General features: G+C 48.5%; 2 protein-coding genes across 2 annotated transcripts in view; one reads left to right on the top strand and one right to left on the bottom strand.

The window, feature by feature from the left end:
• The window catches only part of LOC126572153 (high-affinity choline transporter 1), a 14,236-nt gene extending 2,180 nt beyond the window's left edge, over nucleotides 1–12,056 (top strand). Inside the window, exons 2-10 of the mRNA XM_050231232.1 lie at nucleotides 3,218–3,816; nucleotides 4,918–5,025; nucleotides 5,110–5,564; nucleotides 5,643–5,772; nucleotides 5,863–6,184; nucleotides 6,704–6,746; nucleotides 7,378–7,607; nucleotides 7,705–7,816; nucleotides 7,879–12,056. Coding sequence (XP_050087189.1) covers nucleotides 3,651–3,816; nucleotides 4,918–5,025; nucleotides 5,110–5,564; nucleotides 5,643–5,772; nucleotides 5,863–6,184; nucleotides 6,704–6,746; nucleotides 7,378–7,607; nucleotides 7,705–7,816; nucleotides 7,879–8,112 — 1,800 coding nt within the window. The 5' untranslated portion in view covers nucleotides 3,218–3,650 and the 3' untranslated portion in view covers nucleotides 8,113–12,056. The remainder of the gene's footprint in view (nucleotides 1–3,217; nucleotides 3,817–4,917; nucleotides 5,026–5,109; nucleotides 5,565–5,642; nucleotides 5,773–5,862; nucleotides 6,185–6,703; nucleotides 6,747–7,377; nucleotides 7,608–7,704; nucleotides 7,817–7,878) is intronic.
• Nucleotides 12,057–14,941: 2,885 nt separating this feature from the next.
• Nucleotides 14,942–19,684, bottom strand: LOC126572154 (pro-resilin). Its single transcript, XM_050231233.1, has 2 exons — nucleotides 19,601–19,684; nucleotides 14,942–17,445 (listed from the first exon to the last, which is right to left on the bottom strand). Exon 2 carries the CDS (start codon nucleotides 17,426–17,428, stop codon nucleotides 15,764–15,766), a length of 1,665 nt encoding a protein of 554 aa, XP_050087190.1. The 5' UTR covers nucleotides 17,429–17,445; nucleotides 19,601–19,684; the 3' UTR covers nucleotides 14,942–15,763.
• Nucleotides 19,685–20,844: the final 1,160 nt, after the last annotated feature.

The following is a 20,844-nucleotide window of genomic DNA, read 5'->3' on the forward strand; positions in this document are numbered from 1 at the left end:
ATTGGTATGTGTGCTGGATTCCTCGCGAGCTTTTTTACTGACCGTCCTCACCGCGTACTGGCTGCTCTCATCGCCCCAACATGGAGACCGATACTCTAGCAAAACGTCTGTACGCACACCAATGGCCGGTCTTAGACGCGCGATGTACGATCAACTCCATCAATCCACTCCGAGCTTTTAGTGTTTCGGGAGGACTGCTACTACCGTCAGCTCTTTCTGGCATTCTCTTCGCCCATTCACGTCCACTGGAACCTTTCTCTCTCTCGCACTCACTCACTCACTCTCGCCTCTCTTCCTTTCACCTCCGAGAACCGAACAGAAATTCCAAATATCGTGTGTTGTTGTTTGTATCGACAAACCGCGGGTGTCACCAGCGCGCGGTTTCTAGGACGCTGGCGTTCTACCCCAGAAAACGCACCCATTGGATGGTCCGGACCTATAAATAGTGGCTCATAAAATCTAATTATTGGCTGACCATTCGCGGCGGCTCGACGCGTAAGCGAGGTATAATGAAGTAAATAGAGCCACATCGGCCACCCGCGACCGGCACACGCGTTGCGCGATTCGCTACGCTGGACCATCCTTTTTTTCGTGGTTTTTCGGACCCGGTCTGACCGTTCCGGGCCGTTATAAATCGATTAGCTTTCGTTTCCTTTGGTTAATTCAATCGCTCGCTAACAGCGTAACCCTCTCGAAATCACGGCATCGACAACGTTGTGCCGCCGGTGCGCCGATGGAGACGCCAGTGTTTTGTAGAATCGACGAGAGATCCGTGGTTGGGTGTCAGCAATCGTTGCGTTGCTTGAAGGGAGAAAATTGAAACGTATCATTGGTGAACCTATTGCGTGTGAATGAATGGTGCTTGATTGATGCGCTTTAAATAAATTGATTAGCCGTGTGCTAATCAACTGGCTAATGGTTAATTCATGATCAACCAGCAAACAACGGGTTGGCGAATAAAGTATTCCGATTGCTGTAATAAGTAATCGAAACTTAGGGGTCCCATCATGGATGACAGACACCGCCTTTTGCTGCTGCTGCTGCCCCCAGAGTCCACAGTTTCGCTTCGATAGATGGGTTTGATAGCTTCATATACGATTAAATCAATCATTTATGTCCTTCGTGCTCAACCGCACGTCTCTCGCACGGGCCCTAGCCCCAGGGTAAGTGATTACCAGAAAAGATTAGTCGAGCACCGCTCACGTTGGGTCGTTCACACTCCGGGACCGGTTTCGAAGCCTCGAATCTCATGAGGGTTTCTATTGCGCTGCAACTGTTGGCACGCTTCGGACAATGGCCATCGGTGGCACATGAGTGTAAGAACAACCACCTTGGCACAGCTTATGCTGTTGCTTTTTTTTTTGGTTTTCTAAAATGCGCTCCAGCTCCAGTGTTCAGGCAGCACGGGCGATGGTGTCGCCCGTTGGCCTACGGGCGTTGATGACTAAATTGCTGCTATTCACGCCTAGGAGGAAGCGAAATGTTATGTTTTATTCACGTACCAGTTTGGCTTGTGGTTCGCCTTTTTCCGCGCTAAACGACACACAACGACGGAGTGCTGGTGGAGTGTCATATCGCGTCGCTCATTAGGTTGTCTAATAAGATTGGTTGATTTGAATTTCAAATCTCACATCTCCTGTTTCGGGGATCAATAGATAGCGAAACGTTGTGCGGGAGGCTTTCTGTTTATAAGTGGCATTGTTTGTGCATCTTATTATGCTGACTTTCCAGAACTGTGTATTTGCTTATTCTCTTCGCATGTTAACAATGTGCTTTTGATGTGTTTTGTGGAACGTATCTCCTAAAGCTTGTAGTTCCATGACATCGAAGGATACGAAATGGATATTTTAAATATAGATTCAATGGTTCAATGACTTGGCAAACGGTCAAACCCGGTAATTTGATTGCACTTGATCGGTCCATGGTGTTCGGACAATTGAGTGAGTTTGGCGCGCTTTCAATAAACCTGTACGATTCAATTGCACCGCACTGGATATGTTGATAGCTGTTTGAGCGTAATAGCTTCCCCGGAGAAGTACATTGCAATTCCGGTGCGGTTGTAGAATGCGAATGAATTTTATCCAAGAGCTAACCGTTAATATTTTTTTTACTAAAAGTTGATATTCTTGTGGCAATATGCTTTGTGTTTCAGTCAAGAGTGAAGCACAACGCAACTGTTGCAAGAGTGCCATAAATCAACTTTTAACGCATAAATATGTCGTCTTGTGGCCACAAAACATGAACCATATAACCACACGGCGCACACCATAGCATGCTATGGGCTAAAGAAGCGCTTGGAAACGGATTTTTCGGCAGCTCACACTCCAGAACACGATGACGTACGCGGGCACACACCAACGCAAGTACAAAATCAATAAAATCTGGACCCATCCGTAAGCCGCCGATGGAACCGTGTGATGCAACACTGCTCTGCCTAAAGAGCGTTCCTTGCCACCGAATAATGAGGGCTCGACGCTTTAAAGATGCTCCTAATGAAATCCGCATAGAAAATTTAATTAACTAAGTTCCGATCGTTTGAAACATTCTGTTTAAACGATTAACGTTGAGCAAAAGTAATGCGAAAATGAGAGTCACGACGATGTTCAAATTTTGCCTAATCGCCCTATTAGACGGATAACGTGCTTAGTAGCTGTGAGTTACCCGCCTGATATGTAGCAATGGGTGCTTGGATATTTGCAAAGAAAATCCCAAACCCGCGTTGGCCGGCCGTCCTACCACCTCAGGGGCAGTGCATGCTTCAGGTTCCTCGGATCAACGGTCTCGCTTACTACGGTGAAAACGAAGATATTGAATATTTAACGAATATTGATTGATGGCAGCAACGATTGGTTCGTACTTTTATGCGTTTGTACATTGTGGGAAAGGAAAGTGGCAAGCAAAGGCAGTGGCGTTGGGTGATGGTACGGTGAACTGATGCGGGGAAAATCATGCACTGCGGAGCGTAAAACTGGTTTTCAATTACACGCCATAAATGAGAGATGATCTGGGCGCCGTGGGCATTCGCTTGATTTAATTATCGATCTTCTGGATTATGGTTTGACATTGAAAAATTATACTGGAAGCGTTGATCACACCAAAAATAACAATTGTGAATTGTGTTCTTCTGCAGAATGCTAATCTGTATCCCTATACTCATCCATAAAGAAGAAATGTTTCGCTATATTAACTAAGGTATCGATTTATCGTATACTTCCAGAACCGTCTAGCTCGTGCTCAACCAATTTTACTCAACTCAACGAACCCACCATCGATACAATACCGAGAAGAGAACTGATAAGAAAGCGTCCTGCAGCGGATCGTCCTTTGAAAATAAGACATCCTCTCCAAGAATAGAGCCTCGCACAAGCACCCCAAGGACGCCTCTCATCCATTCCGTGTCGTACGACGTTCTACGACGCCCACATGCTTTCGGTCGGTCCAGCAATCTGACAAGCTTCTTGGACCCTGTCCAAAGAGCTGCTTGAAGCGCGTGTGTGCGATTAAGTTGATAAACGGACAGTAACGAACGAACGAACGATCTGGTAATCGGGCATCTGAGCGACTATAAAAAGAAGTCCAGCAGCAACCCACCCTTGGGAACCCGTAGTTACACACATCCACACAGCACCGGCCACTAGAAGAGCGTCAAGATGATTAATATTGCCGGCGTTGTCAGCATTGTGCTGTTCTACATTTTGATCCTTGCGGTCGGCATATGGGCAGGTCGGAAAAAGGAAGCCGGAAATGATTCGGAGGAGGAAGTGATGCTTGCCGGCCGTTCGATTGGTCTGTTCGTGGGCATATTCACCATGACCGGTAGGTAGCCGTTATGTTTGATATCTTTTCCCCCGGTTTTCTTTGCCATCTTCGTTTGTCGTATAGTTCTTGCCACGATACAAGACCAATTGGTTAGGTCGAGGTGTTCATTGGATTTTTCGTGAATTCGCACTCCATAAATCACTTCGGAGCATGGTGGCAGTGGCAGTGGCCGAGAGAGTGATTCCGGAGGGCGTAGGTGTATTACATCGGATCGATGCCAGTTACACAAAAGAGAGAAAGAGAGAGTGATGTTTACAGCAGGTTCAAGGTCATTGAGCAGTGTGACAGGAAGCATTATCCTGAGGTTGATGTATTCTGCAAATGGAAAAGGGACCATGGTATCAAACACATTTCAATCAATCAACTCTGATTGCGCATAATTTACCTTTACCTTTTAGTTAGTAGCTTGAACGCTCTTTGTATTTTCGCAACAAATCGCACCGAGTTTATTTTTGATTTCGGTTTATGTTGAACTTGAGGTTTCTTTTGTATCTACACATTTTAATTATCGGAATGCAGCTTTATGTATATATTTTTCATCGGTTTTTTACCATTTCATTGGAAAGTGTTCTTTAATCAACTATTTACTCACTCCGCATCTTTTGAGTTCTATGTTTAATTTGTTTACATATTCTTTTGATTACATCGTTTAATGCTGATGTATTTATCATCATTTACACTATTCTTTTTCTTTTTTGAATTTATGTTCTTTGGAAATATTAATGCTTAAAACCAACATAGAGGAAGTAGTGTGTTCAAAATTGAGTATTTGAACACTTTTCTAAATATAAAATTCATCCTTTTATTAAAGAATATAACGAATACTACTGGTTAACACACATCCGCACAATATCGGTCACAACAAGACCCTTCCAATAACAGAAGGTGTAAAGTCGGGTTTATTCAATTACGAACAGATTGATGAGTCCCCATGCGAGGTGTAATTGAACTCAAACAAAGCTACTAATTAGTACCTAGCCCACCGCCCATCACCTGTCTGTCAGTATGTGCGAACACAGTAATCCGGCGGTCATGCGATCGGTAATTTTTGCCTCAACAGTCGCCTAACTTCTGGCGCTTCTCTCGTCCTTCTCACAGCGACCTGGGTCGGTGGTGGTTACATCAACGGAACGGCCGAAGCGATTTACACGTCCGGATTGGTCTGGTGTCAGGCACCGTTCGGTTACGCACTCAGTCTCGTGTTCGGTAGGTTTTTGGCGTTTTCCCACCCCCGACGTGGTAAGCGGTGTGTCATCAAACGACATCTTACTCCCTCTTAATCCTCGCTAGGTGGCATCTTCTTCGCGAATCCGATGCGGAAACAGGGATACATTACGATGCTGGATCCGTTGCAGGACAGTTTCGGTGAGCGGATGGGTGGCCTGCTGTTTCTGCCGGCCCTTTGCGGTGAGGTGTTTTGGGCGGCCGGTATTCTGGCGGCCCTCGGTGCCACCCTGTCGGTCATCATCGACATGGAGCAGGAGACCTCCGTCATCCTGTCGGCGTGTATCGCCGTTTTCTACACGCTGTTCGGTGGCCTGTACTCGGTCGCCTACACGGACGTGATCCAGCTGTTCTGCATCTTTATCGGTCTGTGGATGTGCATTCCGTTTGCGTGGACCAACGATCACGTCAAGAGCCTGTCGTCGATGGATGTCGACTGGATCGGGGAGATCGGTGAAGGTTATCACTGGTTCTATCTCGATTATGGTCTCCTTCTTATCTTCGGTGGTATTCCGTGGCAGGTAAGTAGCGTCGTAGCGCCTGAGGAAGTCAAAGCAAGTGATCAACTGGTGAACTCGTCTTTCTATCTTGCCGTTTAGGTATATTTCCAACGTGTGCTGTCCAGCAAGACTGCTGGCCGTGCCCAGGTCCTGTCGTACGTGGCCGCATTCGGCTGCATCCTGATGGCCATTCCTCCGGTGCTGATCGGTGCCATCGCCAAGGCAACACGTAAGTCCGGTTCTTGATCGATTTGAGGTCCTCCCTTCGATCACCCCGTTCATGATCGCCCCTGTTCTTGTCGATCCCTCTCATTGGCAGCGTGGAACGAAACTGACTACAAGGGACCGTGGCCACTGACGGCGCAGGAGACGAGCATGATACTCCCGATGGTGCTCCAGTATCTGACGCCGGACTTTGTGTCGTTCTTCGGTCTGGGGGCCGTTTCGGCCGCCGTTATGTCATCGGCCGACTCGTCCGTGCTGTCCGCTTCCTCGATGTTCGCCCGTAACGTCTATCGGCTCATCTTCCGTCAGCGTGCGTCCGAGATGGAAATTATCTGGGTCATGCGTGTCTCGATTCTGGTCGTCGGCATCCTCTCGACCATCATGGCGCTCACCATTCCCTCCATCTACGGTCTGTGGTAAGTTGAGACTTGACTGGTGCCATTTTTGGGGCGAAATGGGCGCCCTTGGAAATGAGAAATTATGGACAAGTGGCCGTTCCATAACTTCAAATGTACAGCTGCAATCCAGCCAGCCGTCCCTTCTGTGTGCCGTCCATAAGTGACACACGAGCCTCACGTGCACCCCGGAGTCTTTGGCGAACGATGAAGAAGCGGCATCCCTAATGGTGACCGCGATTGACCGAGCCCGGTAAACGCTTTTTGTACCATCTTCCATCAACATTGGAGCGAGTTGGAGGAAAGCTCGGTCGGTCGTGCAGTAAAATGCTAATGGACAGAAGGATCGATTTTCTGACGAGCTTCTGCTTCGATGAAACCAGAGTACCCGTGTTTGAGAGAGTGTGCGAGCAAGAAAGGGGAGCATAATGGGGGCAGAGTGACTGGTGACCATTTATCAAAACATTTTCTTCTTTCCATTCCATTTCTGCTGGTGCTCACTGCGTCCTCGCTACCACCGCAACCACCGTCTATTCGCAGGTCGATGTGCTCCGATTTGGTGTACTGTATTCTGTTCCCTCAGGTAAGTGGATACCGGCCATAAAAATGGCATATAATCAGGGCGAAAATTCGGGTTGCAGGTTGGTTTGAATCCTTTTTTATTCTTTTCGTTTACGTTCGTGCGGTTCGTGCGAGGATGTATAGCATATAGTCGAGCGGCACTGTCTGATACCGGTGGGCGGCCGGGCAGGTGGTCAACATTAATTTCATTTCCAGCGCAGATTTTCGGTTCCACGTGATTTGTCTAGATTTTCGAGAACGATTGTGCTCTTTGTAATTCAATTGGATGTTAATTCAATGGCGATACATAGAAGGAGAATCGAACTGCAATACAAACACTAAAGAAAAGCTAGCGTAGATTAATTACCATTTTGTATAAAATGTAGGTTAGAAACAAATTGTTCCTTGAAGGAATTTAACGTACTTTACAATAGATAAGGAACTGAGCTTTGTTTATAAAACATAATGATGATTGTAGCAGTGTTCGAAACATAGTTCAAAAGAGATCAGTTTTATCTCGTTGCATCATGTAAGAAAGCGTTTAAAGGATTGTACAAAACGCCCTTCGTTAATCGAAACCCAAACACCCAGGGTGTACATTCCCTTCACTAACAATTCTTCCAAAAACCTTTTTTATGCATCCTTTTCCAAAGCTTCTGATGGTGGTCCATTTCAAGCACCACTGCAACACCTACGGAAGTCTCGCGGCATACATTATTGCGTTCATGGTGCGCCTGTCCGGTGGAGAGGCGATGCTTGGCCTTCCGGCGCTCATCCACTACCCGGGCTACGTCGAGGAGACAGCGACCCAGATGTTCCCCTTCCGTACCATGGCCATGATCATGAGCTTAGTGACGCTGGTCGGTGTGTCCTGGTGGACGAAGTGAGTAGCACGAGTAGCCACGATATGTTCTACCAACCACTAACGCTAATCCTTCTATCTTTCCACTTTCTTTCTCAAACATTCTTTCGTCGCATAGATGGGTCTTTGAAACGGGTCGACTAGCACCGCACTATGATTACTTCCGCTGTGTTGTCAACATTCCCGAGGAGCTGCACCGCGTCGGTGAACCGTCGGATTCGGGTGAACAGGTACATTGCTTGCTTTCCGCTGCAGAACAAATCCCAAACCACTGTCCCCCTTCTTTCCGCAGCTCTCGGTGATGGCCGGTGGCATGTCGCGTATGTACGGTGCGGCCACGATGGTCGGTAAGGACGAGCGAAATGGACGGATAAATCCAGCCCTTGAACCCGACGATGATCTTCCCGTGGCGGAAGCCCAGCGACTGATGCAAACCGCGGGCGGTGGCGGTGGTGGTGGAAGTGTTGGGTCCCAGGGGAATGTCGTACCGAGCTCTGTAACGGCCCAGGGTCATACAGCGTTTTGAAACGAAAGTAGCGGAGCTGGCGTGCGGAGACAGCACTGAGCAAACGTTCTGTGAGACATCGCCCAAAAAGCGTTCCAAGTGATGGAAGCGAATCAACTTATTAGACGCAGTATTTGACCGCCGAGGCCCCGGTTTCGAGGACCGGAGCGTGATGAAATGTGACGAATTATCATGCGAGAAACCCAATACATATCAAAGAAATATGAGCAAAGTTAGTATTAATAATTATGATTACTGTAGCGTTTCTAACAACACCAGCAGGTGTTGGTAAGGCTACTAGAGAGGCAGCTAGTGCTTAAAGAAGAAAAAAAAGAATACAAAAATAGTCAAACAGAACAAACCAAAAAGTACTCAAAACTGGAGAGGCATCCAGCACACACAACAAAAAAGCAACGGATACATATCAAAACAAACCAACTCGAAGGGACACCCACCCAAAATGGGACCTTCTAGGAACGTGCATGAAATCGATACATATCAATTACGCTGGGATGAACAAGAGGAAAAAATAATTATTAGGATACCTAGGAACTACCTACATACTCGTTAGTTGGTTGCGTTGCAGTCCGTGGTGCGTTAGTTCGTGAACATCGAGCAGATCCTGCAAGGAAAAGATGTAATTGAGACGTTTACTCCGATGAACTGTTACGTCGCGATACGAGCAAAGAGAGAGAGAGAGCGAGAGAGAGAGAGAGAGGGAGTGAGGGAAAAAAGAAGCAAAATGTTGGATCTTCAATGCAAGAATTCCGTTTCGTTTGATATTTACAGCTTTGATTCCTCCGTTCTACGACAGCTAGCTAGGAACGTACAAATCTGATTATCTCGATGAAGGAAGAATGTGATTGAAGGATGGTGTGCTGGTGTGTTCTGGAAGCTTTAACTTCTCCTTCTACAACCCAGCCTAGGACAGCGACTTTTTCTTGAACTGTATCTGACCACTCATCTTATAATTCAAAATTACATAGATGTTTCTGTGTGGATTGTTACGCTTTGTGATCAGGTGCTTCGGATTAGGATCAACCAAACTGGGAAAAGCTTTAAAGTTACATAAAGTGATTTTTTTTAAATCCATAGAAAGGATTGAGCTGAAGGGCGAAGGCTAATGCGCTCGAACTGCCCGAAGAACAGCTCCTGCAGCAGACACAACAGTCAGACAGCTCCTGCCAAGTTGACGAGAAGTTATCAGTGCGTCAAGTGAGTTTAAAGCCATTGTTCTGCTAATGCTAGTACAAAGATTTATGCTCATTTGTTTCACTCAGATCCTATAACTCTGTTATTATCTGTTGCAGTATAGTAAACTTTAGTTTAAAATCACAGATGAATGTTGATCTAATTTTATATACGTTCATGGTAACAAGAGATAAAGAAAGAGTAAGAAAAAAGAGAGAGAACGTATAATTATTAAAGCTACGGAAGAGGATTAGAGGCATGGTATGGTTTGAGAATGGACGGAGCAATGTTGAAGTAATGAAACCTATAGAACTGATAATTTAGCCCGATACATATCATAATATACATATATAGTAATGAATGGAAACCATTATGAGTTCAAGGGGAGTTAAGAGAATAAACCACAGACACTAGGAAGATATATACATATAAATATACACAAACTGGGAAAAAGAACGGAAGAACACGAAAAATTAAAGACAGATCAAGTCGAATCGGTGCGTTCTAGCAAAACGAAGATACAGCACACCGTTAGCGAATCATCTGAAAATAGCAAAACGGAAAAAGGTCTGTAAAAGGTACATAAACTCCCCTTCAATTGAGTTAGTATCTTAATCATACTCCACACAGAGCCGCTGCTAGTCGAGTGTGAATTTGGATCGAATTTGTCACTTTAACTAGTCTAGATCAACTCACTGTGAACAACCCATGAAGTGGCCGAGAATGATGATCTCGTCTCGAAAATCAAACATATCGCTCTTCGTTGTATCCATCGATCATAACCTTCCAGGGCAGCCGGGTTCTCCTCATCAACCGCAAAACATGTTTCATTCCAATGCAGTTAGTAAGGACGCTGCTAAGCAGAAGGTAAAATTATGAGAAGAACATCAGATCAATCTCAATCCTTCGCGGCAGAACGATCTTCGTTTTGCGGAAAAGGTGAGATACGATACACTAGGAGAGCCGAAGCAGTGCACACCTCAACGACTAGTCGCATCCACACACGAACCCCTGTTCTATCAATGTGCCTCTCCCGTCTCCCGACAAAATTCGCCCAAAAGTGGCCATTTTATAGGGAATATATACATTGAGTCTGCCTGACAAGCGGACACTTCCAAGCTGTGGCTGACGTACGTTGTGCTTCGAGGTTGTATGGTTCCAATATCTGGTCGATGTATCCTTTCCTAAAATCAATTTCTGGCACGGCAAAGGTGCACGAGAAACAAAATTAGAAAAACAGACAACCAATTAATTATGGTTAGCGTGGAGCGGTGAGTACAGGATCCATCGAAGGAAAGCAGATCATTCTGCTTAAACAGAGCGGCTTCTGACTGCTGTTTAGTTTCGTTTTCCGATCAGAACTGTTGATGTTGATGTGTCCTGTAAGCTTTATCTTGAAACGTGCATTTGATTAAAACGTAAACTACTCAATCTTGAAACTGTTAAACTGTTAAACCAAAAGAAATACTATACACATGGTAAACCCAGTATTTTAAAACAAAAACAAATGATTAGCCATTCTTAGCTGTGCTATTTTTAACGCGTTCGGTTTGCTGCTAGTGCAGTAGCGCCCGATGCATCGCTGTGCAATTGTTGGTTGATCCGAGCCTAACAGACCGATCGCACGCTGATCGAATGTTGATCGAGAGTCATTAGTTGCTAATCTCTTACTGTAGTTGTTGATCTGAATGGATTTAAAAACGAAAAACCCTTGAACTAACGTGGCTGAATCAAGCAATTGAAAGTAACGAGGAAGCAGCAGGAGGAAAAGGAAATGGGAAAAGGAGGGACGGGAGGAGAATTTACGATGGGATGAGATCGAACAAAAAACATGTCAAGCATTTGTTGTTAATCGTACATTTCGTCTGAAATCTAATGAAATACTCCATACATATCATTAGCACTACAGGAGACATTTAACAAAGTAAGGCGCATGGTAGCCATGGGTGGCCTCCAGCTATTGTGTGGTACAGCTACTGAAAGTAAACACTAACTAACACTCTCACCATCCCTCTAGGACTGGTGCTGGATACCATGTTCTAGAGGACCGTTTCAAACGATGTGCTTGCTAGCCACCTAGTAGGAAATTCAGTGCATTTCTTCAGCGACGCCACACAACAAACACACCGCTTTTTGAACAAACACAAACAGACCATAGTGCACTTTCGTTCCGTACTGCCCAATGGTAGCAACAACCAATTTAGAATCAAACTCCCACACGCATCCCAAATGCTGCTCTATGGAGCTTTAGCGCCGTTTCTCAAAGAGTTATTTTTAACTTTCCGCGAAAACAAGCAAACCATTACGTAGGCGTACGATTACACATATCATGGCGGGTTCTCGTTCAGCACACGAAACACCTATTGGCTATCATTGTCCTGACCCGTTCCCGTTCAAGCCAGCAGCAAGGGGGAGAGCAGTGAAGGCGAACAGGGGACGCAGTGAGCACAGTGTGCTGTTGACGAGAGAGACATCAAGAGAAAGAGCAAGGTACGCAGCAGGGTTGCTACAACCCTATCCACAACCAAACCAATAGATGTACATGTATTTTTAGTGGTTAAGTAAAGTATAAATATATACACATATATATATATATACTTATAAATATATACATATAGAGGGAAAGTGGAAAAGTGTGGGAGAGATCGAATGATGAAAGGCTTGTAAAATAGATCAGTAAAGTCGGCAACGCCGAAGAGCGGTAGCCTGGGGGGCGATTAGTTGCGAATGATAAGCAGATTGTAAAAAAAACAACATCAAAAATGGTGCAAATAAATGTGTTGGAAAGTTTAACTGAATCTACTGATTCTGTTTGATGATTTATGCTACTTTGAGAAAACATGTAGTTGGCGTCATTAACCGCCAAATTCATCTGAGGCAGCCTGCTTGGGTGAGCAGCCTTGGATGATTTTCTTTTCAAATTTTACCAATCAAATTAAAGTAACCTTTGGAAAACTTCGCTCTACAAACATTTAGTAAACCAGCATATTTCGGTACACATCGTGGTTTTATCGTCGAGAGTGTTAAATTTGTCGCAAACAAAAACGGAAATTCCTCAGATTAGTGGGTCAGATAAGTCAGAAGAACGATGCTTCAAAGTACAAGTTTAGAGAAGTAACGGGGAATGATTCGATATACCTACGTGTAAAGCGTTGAAGAAATCTCCTATGTTTTGAGTGCCATTCGGTTACGCAGAACAGTTATGAGAATGGCAGACGATGAACTAGCGCCTAAAGTCTTCTTAGATCTTCTATCAAAGGTGTCAAAGCTGAATTCGAAAGAGTTGAATGCCTGGAAGACACGAACCCGTTGTCGGTTGCAGAACCGGATAAGTAAGTAAATTGCTACAATATATTCAAAAGAGCATCTCCTTGTCAACTGATATAGGAATTACCTTTGGACCTTTCCCGTTGCACGTTTTAATGAGCACCGCTTTCAATCCCAGAAATAGAAACAAACCGCTTATCCTCGGTGAAGCTATTTACGAACTGAGGCAGATCACGCACAGTGCCTCGCCAATTGACGAAGGCTGTCATTTAGCATGCGGTAAACATACCAAACCCCCCCCCCCCCCCCCCCCCCCCAAAGGAAGGCTATGTAACCGTCGTCGAACGGAAAGCGGCTTTTGAGCGTCGTGCGTAGCACCAATTTGCTCTTACAGCACTAGTTCACGGTCAAAGGCGTACTTAACCCGTTCACTTTACGGGGACGCAATCCGTTCCCTTTTTTTCTTCATGTCACACTCTCAAAGATCCACCCTCCCTCTTCTGCTCTTAAATACCTCACTCCTCACTAACGGCCGATTGAGCTTTCGAAAGATGCTCCACACGACGTTTATTTCGAGTGTGCCCCCGGCGTGAAATGGTTCGGCGGGGGGGTGGCTGGTGAGTTCAAGGCAATTTGCAAATGGTTGGAGCCACGACGCACACACTCTTCTCCACCCACCATGGCCAGCGGTGGCGAAGAGGGGCTGGCCGAGATGAACCGCGTAATCGACCGCGAGCAGTGAGGTTGCCATTCATGTGGGAGATGCTGTTGGTGCCGACGGTTCATTCATTCAATCACTCAGCCTCCGGTTGGTTGGGGGTCTATGCTTGGGAACACGTCGGCTGCATAAGGCGTTGTGTGCTGAGCGCGTTTCGCGGTCTATTTTTATGCATCATACCGAAGTGTTGCGGCCTTTCTCCGGGCGGATGCTTACGCTGTAAGGCGTGCGATGATCACATCGGCGATGCCACAACACTTGGGTCCTCATTAGCGTATGCTCGGTGCACATGCTGGCTACCAGGGAGGGTTTGGGTGGCAGCATTCACATAACTTTTCCGGTGGGATGAATTCGCACCGTTTCGAGGTGGAGGTGGTTGTGGTGGTGGTGTCTTTTTGGGAGTTCTCTCACGCCGACAAACCTTCCTTAATGCACCGTTTGCGTGTTCGGATCCACGTGACCGTATTATCGCGATCCACAACAGTTACCACGGTCACTATCTTTGGCATCGTGTGACGTACCGACAGAGTGAGAGCGGACGAGTTTGCAATCTTTGCTCTTTGCATAAATTTTGTCCCGAAACACCGTGCACACTTTGAACCATTCAATGAGATCCCGAGCCCACTGTAGGGCAAATGTTAATGCACATTTCACATTGTGTGCAGTGCGCGGGAACAGCACTGAATTTAGGCTGATTACACGATAATAACAAACAATCCGTCGCGCGCATGCTCACGGTTTAGACATGGCTTTGATGTAAATCCCACGACCTCCTAAAAACCCCAAAAACGGTTACGGTTGACAACAACCGAATTCGACTCTGACAGGCCAAATATTGAATAAACACTCGATGGCGATGTTCTCTCTCGCGATCACCTCACAACAGCGCTACCTACTAAGCAGCTAAGAGGAATCCTCCTAATGCGGCGCTAGCCTATGGAACATCTCATCGCGTTTCAAGCGACACCGACCGACCGGAGTTCACTTTCTTTGACCTTTTCCTGTGGTACGCGCGGTGGAATGTGGTCGGTGGGAAATGATTACACGAATCGTTGGCGCACGGTACGACACCGGTTACGTCAGTGCGCTTCCGGAGCACGACACGGAACGGGGCCACGGTGGCAACGGGCGTCAATCTACAATCTTCGTCAGCCACCGCCGTAGTGTACAATACGGTCGTGCGGACGTTAAAGTCAGCGGCCATTAATGTTTACCTTTGCCTCTGACAACGGCGACGACCACGATGGCGATGGCCAGCGAGAAAAAAGGGGAAGCCATAAAGTGCACCATACCACTTCCGTAATGGCCGCACCGCTACATAATTCACCGAATGCGCCACGGTGAAGAGGTTGCGCAGCCGACGGTTACACCCGCTACAGCTAGTACCTATGCAGAGGTCACCATTAGATCGACCGGCGGTAGTGTTCCTGCCCAGCGCGGCTGATTATGCAATCGATCTCCCTCGCACACCGGGATCGGTAACGTCACCGAGTACCGTTCGGCCAGTGGTGAACAGATGGCTGTGGTTACAAGCGAACATGCGCAGCAATTAAATTTAGACCTCCTAAAATTGAATGACACTGCTTATTAGCGGCCACGGCGCCACGCGATCCGAGCGATCGATGATCGCTGAAACAACACGAAAGGCAATCAAAGGCCGGTTGGTAATTTTGTGAGGAAAAAATCAAACGATGATTACACTTTATTTCTCGGTCTCGGTTTCGGCCTGCCAGCCGTTCGAAAGAGTGATGGCTCCGCACAGGGCCACGGACAAAAAGTGTTTCATTTCGCGTCGCGAAGAAAGCTTCTCCTCGCGTCACTTCGCTTCGCAGTTTCCGCGGTGTCACGATGTCAGGATAGAGTCAGTCAGAGAGCTTGGTGGTGCCTGCCGGTGCGCTTGTTCCACAATTTTGCGTGACAAAAATTTTGGACAAACTGTCGGACGTGCAACTCGGGTTGTTGGGGACAAGGTGTTCTGTTTGTCCATCTTGAGCTACGAACCGTCCTCCGCCGAGGATCATGGTATCTTGGGTGATTCTCGTGAAATCTACTATCTACTATTGCTTCTGCTGTTATGGGCACACCATCTTTCTCTCTCTCTCTCTCTCTCTCTCTCTCTCTCTCTCGCGCGCGCGGTCTCCCTCTATCTCTCACTCCACATTCTCAACTAGCGTGTTTCAACTTATACAATTAGTAAAAACAGACAATGAAGACAACGGTTGAACACATGAAATAATTTAACACGACACCTCGCTCGATCTGCGCAGTAGGTATTGGGGTCGCGGTACTTCTGCTCTCCTCTCCTTCATCCCAGTGACGTCAGTGGCCGCCTGGGGAACACACAAAGGGGAGGATTGCAAGGGGTGTGGGATACGCTATAAGTTAAATCTTAAATAAGGCACGTGTTTGCTGCATGTTCCGGTCCGATGAGCCAGTTATAGCGTCGCGATTCTGTCCAGTCTGTCCAGGTCGTGTCCAAGGGGATCCTAGGTCTACCTAGTAGTTGTAGCCTCCGTTGGAGGAGTACTGCTGCGGCAGCGTAGCTGGGACCTGCGAGTGACCACCGGAGCTGTAGCTTCCTCCGTTGGACGAGTACTGCTGTGGAATCGTGGCTGGGACCTGCGATGGACCACCGGAGCTGTAACCGCCGGCCGAGTGCGACGAGCGACCGTTCGAGCCGAAGCTGCTGGCCGAGAACGAAGCCTGCGAGAAGCCGTTGCCGCTCGAGGCGGTTTGATAGCTACCTCCTATGGTGCCACCGTTGCCACCGAACGAAGAGCCACCGTTCGAGCCGAAGCTCGGAGCACCGTACTGGCTGGATGGGGTCTGAGCTGGTGCACCGTACTGGCTCGAGGGGGCCTGAGCTGGGGCTCCGTACTGGGACGATGGACGAGAAGGAGCTGGCGCTCCGTACTGGCTGGATGGGGTCTGAGCTGGGGCTCCGTACTGGGACGATGGAGGACGTGGGGCCGGTGCACCGAATTGTGGAGAAGACTGACGCGGAGGTCCATACTGGCTGGATGGGGTCTGAGCCGGAGCACCGTACTGGGTCGATGGACGAGAGGGAGCTGGAGCACCGTACTGCGATGAAGGGGGTCCCTGGGACGGAGGTCCGTACTGCGAGGAAGGAGGTCCTTGGGATGGAGGTCCGTACTGGGAGGAAGGAGGTCCTTGGGATGGAGGTCCGTACTGCGACGACGGAGGTCCCTGAGACGGAGGTCCGTACTGGGAGGAAGGAGGTCCTTGGGACGGAGGTCCATACTGCGACGACGGAGGTCCCTGGGACGGAGGTCCATACTGCGATGACGGAGGTCCCTGGGACGGAGGTCCGTACTGCGAGGATGGTTGACGAGCTGGTCCACGGTTGTATCCATTGCCGTTACCATTGCCATGACCGTTGCCATTGGACGGAGCTCCGTACTGGGTCGAGGGACGGCTTGGCGCACCGTAGCTAGACGATGGACGCTGGGCACCGAATCCATTTCCATTCGATTGCGGTGCTGGAGCACCGTACTGGCTCGATGGGCGACCAGCGTTGCTGGAAGGAACACCATACGACGTCGATGGAGCAGCCGGAACACCGTAGCTGGTCGATGGTGGGCGGAAAGATTGCTGCTGCGGTTGTTGCTGTTGCTGCGGTGGTCCGTACTGGCTCGATGGGCGTCCGCTCGAGTAACCGTTACCATTTCCATTGCCACCGTGTCCTCCGAAGCCACCCGATCCGTGGCTAGCACCTCCACCGTTGCCACCGAAGCTCGGTGCACCGTAAGACTGCGACGGAGCGGAAGGAGCACCATAAGATTGGGACGGTGCACCGTAGGATTGCGATGGAGCCGATGGAGCACCGTACGATTGCGACGGAGCCGAGCCAGAGTGTCCTCCACCGTTGGGGTAACCTCCGCGACCACCGTTTCCGTTTCCATTGCCACCCCAGCCTCCAGCAGCAGCACCACCAGCCGGAGCACCGTAGCTGGAGGAAGGAGTTTGAGCAGCCGGATAGCCACCACCACCACCACCACCAGACGGTGGCAGGTAGCTACCGGACGGTGGTACTAGTGGTGCCTCACGCTTGGCAAGACTCGTAGCAGCCCGGACGGGCACCAGAACGGCACAGCACACCGCCAGCACGGCCGCTGCCGTCAGCTTCCTATTCGCCACCATATTGTCCGCTCGACGATCTGTAGTAAGCAGGAAAAGCGAGAGGTTTTCAGAGGTTAGAACAGGTGGTGGCGGCCTCTACACATCGATCGATCGGCGATCGTCCGATTCTGATACATTGTCAGTCGCGGGAGCCCCCGAGCCCCGAGTGTTGATCGCGGTGCAGTGCGCGGATCGCTATCGAAACCGGTAGCCATTATGTGCGACGTCACATATTTACGATCATCCAATACCCGGAATTGACAGCTCTGGCACCGGCACCGACTCCAGCACCGGTCCATCAGATCGATTGTTTTGTGGCGTGCGGCATGCGGTGGTTTATGGCCGATGCCTTTCTTTACATAACCGGTGCGTTGCGTTTCGTGCCGGCCGCGCAGACGATCACTCGGTCCCGTCGGTGGCATCTTCTTCCGCTCGGTACCGGCGGGGGGCAAATGTTAAAGGAGAGTGTGCAGCAACAAAGGGAGCACAGAGCGCGATGCTCTCCGTGCGATCGCACGATTGACGCCAGGCCCGGGGTTATGCAAGCTCGAGTTCGATCTCGTGCTTCGATGCCCCTTCAGATCGATCGTCGCCACCTCCGGTCTCGGTTTCGCGATTTGCTCGAACCGACAATGACAACGGAGCGAGCGAGCGAGCGAAGAATGCAATTATGCTGTCAAATTGAGTTATCTCTTCATTGGTGGACAAACGCTCTTCACTTCACGTGGTACTGGTGGTATGGGGCTTGTGACGATGCACAGCACAGAGCAGAGTCCAGTGAGCGTGACGAGTTCGGGAAGCTGGCTAGCTGGCGGCCGACACTAATGTCGAAGATGCACCCGTTAGGGCCAGCGGCCAACGGTGTTCATCGCGGCCACGTCGTCGTCGTCGTCGTCTTGATGCCAGGTGATGAGTGCCATAGTTAGGTTTCATTACCCGCGGTGGTACCCCGCTCTCTCTCTCTCTCGCTCGGTGCGGTAGGTTAATCAAGTTGACGGCATTAAGCTCCAATTAAGCCAACTAGCACCACCGACCAAGTGCAATCAAAGACAATGACAGACGTCATCGTACTGTGGCTGGAACCTACGATTAGACGACAGGAGTGCAGAATGACGCTCACAAAGGAAATGGATCTACTACTCAGCGCAAAGAAGACGGTAGGAAGGGATGAAAACGTATTTCTGTTTCCACTTTTTGGACACCAAACAATCACAATGTGAAGATGTGTAGAAGGTCAGATCGATCAGGTGATCGAAAATGTCGATAAAGTGGTAGCCGCGAGGGGAGAGAAGATGAAGATTATCGCGGCCTCATCTGACATATCATAATGAACATATATGTATCGAGGGGGCGGACAGCGAGCGCTCATTAGAATGCAACCGTTTTGATCCAAGATACTGTAGCAATTAATCGTTTGCATTTCAATCAGTTCCATTAAAAGAAGGTTGATCTATAGATGTTGTTGAGTGGTATTGCTTTATGCAATGCAGAGTGACATTAAGATCCTTACATTAGTCGTTGCTGACATTAAGGTGCGGAAAATTACTCTGTTCTTACATAGGATTCTCTGACATACAATATAATCAACGGTCAGTTAGAATCTTTTCAATTAATTCTTCACAACTTCTGAAGCCCACTCTGAAACTTCTTTAAACTCTCAATACATAAGTTTGAAATTACTTAAGTAATTTTATAGTTTACTTTAAACTTGTATCGAGTATTATAGGAACAAGTGTTTACTACAAAAAAAAAACAAATGCCAAATATTCTTAGAAAACACTAAACGATTCTTTGGTTTCCATTGAGACTACTTTCGCTTCGCAACTTTGCAACATCTCCAGAACACTGCCACTATAACCACTAGATAAAAGCTATACTGTCCATAGTTACAGCTTACTGCTGCGACTCCAGGGATTCACACTTGAGTTCAAACTGTTCGAATTCCACGAGGGGGTTCCCTCTTGTTTCAATCGTTCTTGAAAGCCACAGTCATCATCGCCCGTATCCTGGCCGAATCCTGGCACGTCTGCGCCAGAACTGACCTTCTCACAAACGAGTTTTTTGTTCAACGAGCAAGAGGAAGAAAAGGAGTACGATGGGGAGCAGGATGTTCACCGAGTAAGTTCCTCGGTTCACGGAAGTGGATACTCGAATAAGGTGCGCGTACACAGACACACACGCGCACACACTTACACGTAAACACACAGCCACCGGTGAGGGGACTTCCGAACTCCGATCTAAAGCTAAGGCTAAGCGTACTCGAACCGGTCCGGTGTACGGATGCGGAATGATATTCAAATCAAACCGTGGCTTCACTTTTATACCAAAAAATGGTGGACCCCGAATGTTGTGCCGCCGTCGTCGTCGTCGCCAATTGCAGTTGGGTCGCGAGCGGCTGCTGCCGTCTTCGCCGCCGGAGATGGCGGCCGATGGGTTGCCGATGGGATGCCCGAGACCTCAGCCACCTCAACGTAAAGCCTTCCCCCGCTCCTCGGCCAACGACGACGATGATGGCGTACCGAGCATCATGCTCGGTGGCTGGCTCGCTGCCTAGCTGGTGGTGGGATAGACACAGCGTGTGCTCTCCGAAGGGTACTGTTTCGGGGATAACAAACAGCTGAGAACAGTGTCTGCTTCATCGGTACGAATCGGTACCAAGCACCATCCACTTCCCTCCCGTGTCTCATCTCGCTTCATCGGTTGGTGCCTTGGAGCAGAAAAGTGACAGCCACAACCACCCCCACCGATAGCGGAGAGGGGTGAACCAGAGCTGAGCGACCAGCTGGCCATATGGACTCACATGATGCTGGTGATGGGCCGGTGAGGTGAGCAATCGCAGCTGCAATCAGTGGGAGCGCGAGGCCGTGCAGCAGCGGAGCGCATCTTCTTCATCATCTTCGGTGCCACCGCGATGCTGCAATCCGTCGTGAGTATCGTGCGATGCGCTCCCACAATCTACCTCCCCCCTGGGAGTCGCTCCAGTCACACTCTCTCAGCAACGAACCGATCGCCACTTGATCCTTTCTCTTGCGCACCGTTACTCGAGTGCGTGAAGGTGAGTGCCAGCACGCGGTGCAGCACGTGCATAACACTCGACGGCTATGATCTATGCAGCCGCTCGCGCCTCATCTTCCTCGTTGGCGCCAACAACATCACATCCCGACACGATACGACAGTAGCAGCAGACAGCAACAGTAGCTGCACCGCGTTGTAACCGATGTTAATGGCATACAGAAAAGGAAAAGTATTCTCGCTCGCTTGGGGTAATTATTAGTGTATGCTATCGAATATCAATTTCCAGAGGAGCATAAGTTGCGCGATTTACCTGAAGAATGTATTACATCTAAAATGCAATACATACATAATGCCATATGAGTTATAGTCTGTCATAAAAAAGAACATCGATTCATTGTTGATGATGCTTAACCGACCGAGTG

Source organism: Anopheles aquasalis, chromosome 2 (genome assembly GCF_943734665.1).
Source record: "Anopheles aquasalis chromosome 2, idAnoAquaMG_Q_19, whole genome shotgun sequence".
Lineage (NCBI taxonomy): Eukaryota > Metazoa > Arthropoda > Insecta > Diptera > Culicidae > Anopheles > Anopheles aquasalis.